Source organism: Tarenaya hassleriana, unplaced genomic scaffold (genome assembly GCF_000463585.1).
Source record: "Tarenaya hassleriana unplaced genomic scaffold, ASM46358v1 Cleome582, whole genome shotgun sequence".
Lineage (NCBI taxonomy): Eukaryota > Viridiplantae > Streptophyta > Magnoliopsida > Brassicales > Cleomaceae > Tarenaya > Tarenaya hassleriana.
This window is the reverse complement of record NW_010968348.1, coordinates 19,268-22,599: the sequence shown is the minus strand read 5'-3', so window position 1 is coordinate 22,599 and position 3,332 is coordinate 19,268. Positions and strand designations below refer to the sequence as shown.

General features: G+C 45.7%; 1 protein-coding gene across 1 annotated transcript; it reads left to right on the top strand.

Annotated features, from left to right (window-relative positions):
* The first annotated feature begins 716 nt into the window (after positions 1–716).
* Positions 717–1,356, top strand: LOC104798824 (DNA damage-inducible protein 1-like). The gene is made up of 2 exons (XM_010521026.1): positions 717–831; positions 911–1,356. Exons 1-2 carry the CDS (start codon positions 717–719, stop codon positions 1,354–1,356), a joined length of 561 nt encoding a protein of 186 aa, XP_010519328.1.
* Positions 1,357–3,332: the final 1,976 nt, after the last annotated feature.

Sequence of the window (3,332 nt, the reverse complement as noted above, 5' to 3'; positions counted from 1 at the left end):
GCCTCGTCGCCAGGAAGGAATACCTGAGCCGCAACAACAGGTCAGGGAAGACCTGCCACCACTACTAGCACGGCAAGGACTGGCTATGGAAGTCGATTATCTGACGATTATAAGGGAGCTTCGCTCCATGCATACACCTAGATTCGAGGGGTAACTAATCCTCGAAGTTTCGGAGGATTGGTTGGTGCGCATATCACAAGATATGAAATATGTGTGCTGCCCTCTGCAACACCTTGCGAAAATCGCTAGCCATCATTTGTTCGGCCAAGCGTGTTATTGGTGGGAAGAAGTAGTTAGAGACAGGCCAACTGGGCACCGATTCACCTGGGATGAGTTCTGCGAGGAATTTGTCAATCTTCGTCAAGGCAATCTGACTGCCGTGAATACGAAGCGGAATTCACGCGACTGATGGTCTATGGAGCACATCTGGTGCCAACGGAATCTCTCTATATTGAGAAATTCGTAGCTTGACTACGATTGGCTCTACGTCATAGGATTGAGATGCATGAATATCCAACCCTAAGCCGTTACGTCAGCCAACTGGAAAAGGTTGAGCGTAGCGAGAAAGAGGAGAGGGAACTGCGGGTGCGCGACAGGAGCCCATACTGTAAATTCCCTAGTGGGAAGCAAACCACACTGGTTGGACAGACTAGTCAAGATCGCGATAAAGGAAAGCGATCGGCAATAAGGACATTTCCACCGCAAATGAGGAGACCATGGCCGAGGTCGAGCCAGAAGAGGAAGAGGAAGAATACCTCAGTGAGGAAAATGAGGACTACGAGGAGATGGCAGAGGAGGAACAGAAGGAGCATGACCCGGCTGCCATCACAGGTAACTGTAGTAGATTAGATTGAGTCCGCAAAAACTAGCGGGAACTATTCACATAGTTCCTTACTCGTTACCTTCGCAGGTATACTGCGAATAAATGACCATATAGAATGTTTTACCCTCTTTGACACGGGAGCAATACAGAGCATCCTTAGTTTAATAACAGCAGAGAAAACCGGCTTGTTGAGGGAACAAGACCCCTCAACAACAACAACGGTGCATACACTGGCCGGAGAACTCTTATCAATACACGGAAAGTTGAGCAGTGTACCCATAAGGATTGGGGAAAGGACGATAGCTGCAGATTTCATCGATATATCGATGAGCGGCTATGAAGCGATCCTTGGAATGGACTGGCTTACCCGTTACAAGGCTCAGATCGATTGTTGCCGGCGATCTGTAAGGTTCAGTGATGAGCAAGGAAACTACGAGTTCATAGGTGCAAGGGCACAACAAGGAATTACCATGATCTCAGCGATGCGAGCACGGAAAGGATTGCCAAAGGGAACGAAGCTTTCTTGGTCGTAATAACGACGACTAAGAGTTCCAAGGAAAAGGGTTGAAGATACCCCTATAATCCGGGAATTTAAGGACATATTTCCTCAGGAATTGCCAGGATGGCCAGCTGATAGGGAAGTGGAATTCTCTATCGAGGTGATGTCAGGGACTGAACCTGTATCAAAGACTCCCTATCATATGGCCGCAACAGAAATGGTCGAGCTGAAAAAGCAGCTAAATGATTTAATGGATAAAGGGTTCATAACCAATTGTATCATCCTGGGGAGCACCGATACTTTTCGTCAGGAAGAAGGACGAAAGTTTACAGTTATGCATCGATTATCGGGGGTTGCACCAAGTGACCATTAAGAACCGATATCCCTTACAAGAATCGATGAACTGTTGGACCAGTTGCAAGGTGCAAAATGGTTCTCTAAGATAGATCTGTTGGGTTTTCCTGGGATCTCATAAACGAATCCTATTCCTAAGAGATCAGTTCTAGGGTTTGCGCAGCGGATGAAAAACAAAAATTTTGATAAAACACTAAAACCTATCATGCATGATCTTGTAGAAACGATAGAACACTTACCTCAATCGATCCGGGGCCTGTATCAATTGATAGGTCCGTCCGATCACTGTAGGCAGGAAGAATACCTTGCCCTCTATACGTATCCACACCTCGGGATGGATTCCAACCTTTGGAACTTGTCTGCTAGGACTCGAATCTTCTAGTCGATGATGTGCTTTGAGAAAAACAAGATTTAGATCACTTCTTCAACCCTCTAGACTCTCCAAAAAGGTCTGAAGAAGTTGTCTTTTTCGGCTCCTTAGTGTTAGGGTTATTAATCTCCTCTTATTCAAGTGATTAACCCTAATTCCGGATTTTAAATTAAATCTGAAACCCAGACCGAACGGACTGCTTAGTAGTCCGTTCGGTCTGGACACTTGGTCCGTTCGAACCAGTCATATAACTAGGTCCGTTCGGTCCGATGGGTCAGTCCGTTCGGTCCAACACTTGGTCCGTTCGGACTGGACTATCTAGTCCGTTCGGTCCAACAATTTGGTCTGTTCGGACTAGATACTCCGGTCCGTTCGGTCCACTCCTAGACCAAACGGTCCAGACCTCTTGTCCAGATTCCTCGACGTTTTCTCGTGCATTTGTCCTTCCCTGCGTGTGTGACCCTGTAGGCTCATTCGATATAGCAGTATAACCCGAAATCTCTATTCCGGATATACAAGTCATAGGCGGTCTCTAGCAAGACACTATGACTACCTATCTCGAATAGAGTTTGTTCGTGACCTTACGAACGCCAGTGATGATTCCGGTTGATGATCCTTTTGTATCACGATATCATATGTCGAATATAAGGCATGGACAAGCCACCTTATCTGATTCGATTGTTTTCTCGTTCACTGAGTTCGACTGTCTGAAATAGACGACGTTCGTCTATAGTGCGGCCACACATTTCTACAGTCTCGCTCACACGAGGTGTGATCAGGAAATTTGTGGGAGACCTGGGGGTCATTCCTAGCGTTGCAGATCCCATTGAGTTGTACTGTGACAACAATGGTGCGATCGCACAGGCAAAGGAACCCCGGTCACACCAGAGATCCAAACACATACTTAGGCGATTTCACTTGATTAGGGAAATCATCGACAGAGGAGACGTGAAAATAAGTAGAGTGTCGACAGATGATAATATTGCCGACCCGTTGACGAAGCCTCTCCCTTCGTCAAAGCATGATGGTCATGTTGTGGGTATGGGGATTAGATGCTTGTAGGATAGATCATAGAGCATAGTGGGAGATTGTTGGTTGTGATGCTCTAGGATGATCCGTGATATGACATTTTGACTTTGTATTGATTCATTGATTTATGAATGCATTACTTTTCCCGTTATATGATTAGCATGTTTGTTATATTACGGTAAATATCCTTGAATCATTGCAGATGATTCTAAATTTCCTGGTCAGTTATCATTGTGGGAACAATGATGAATTAAGAC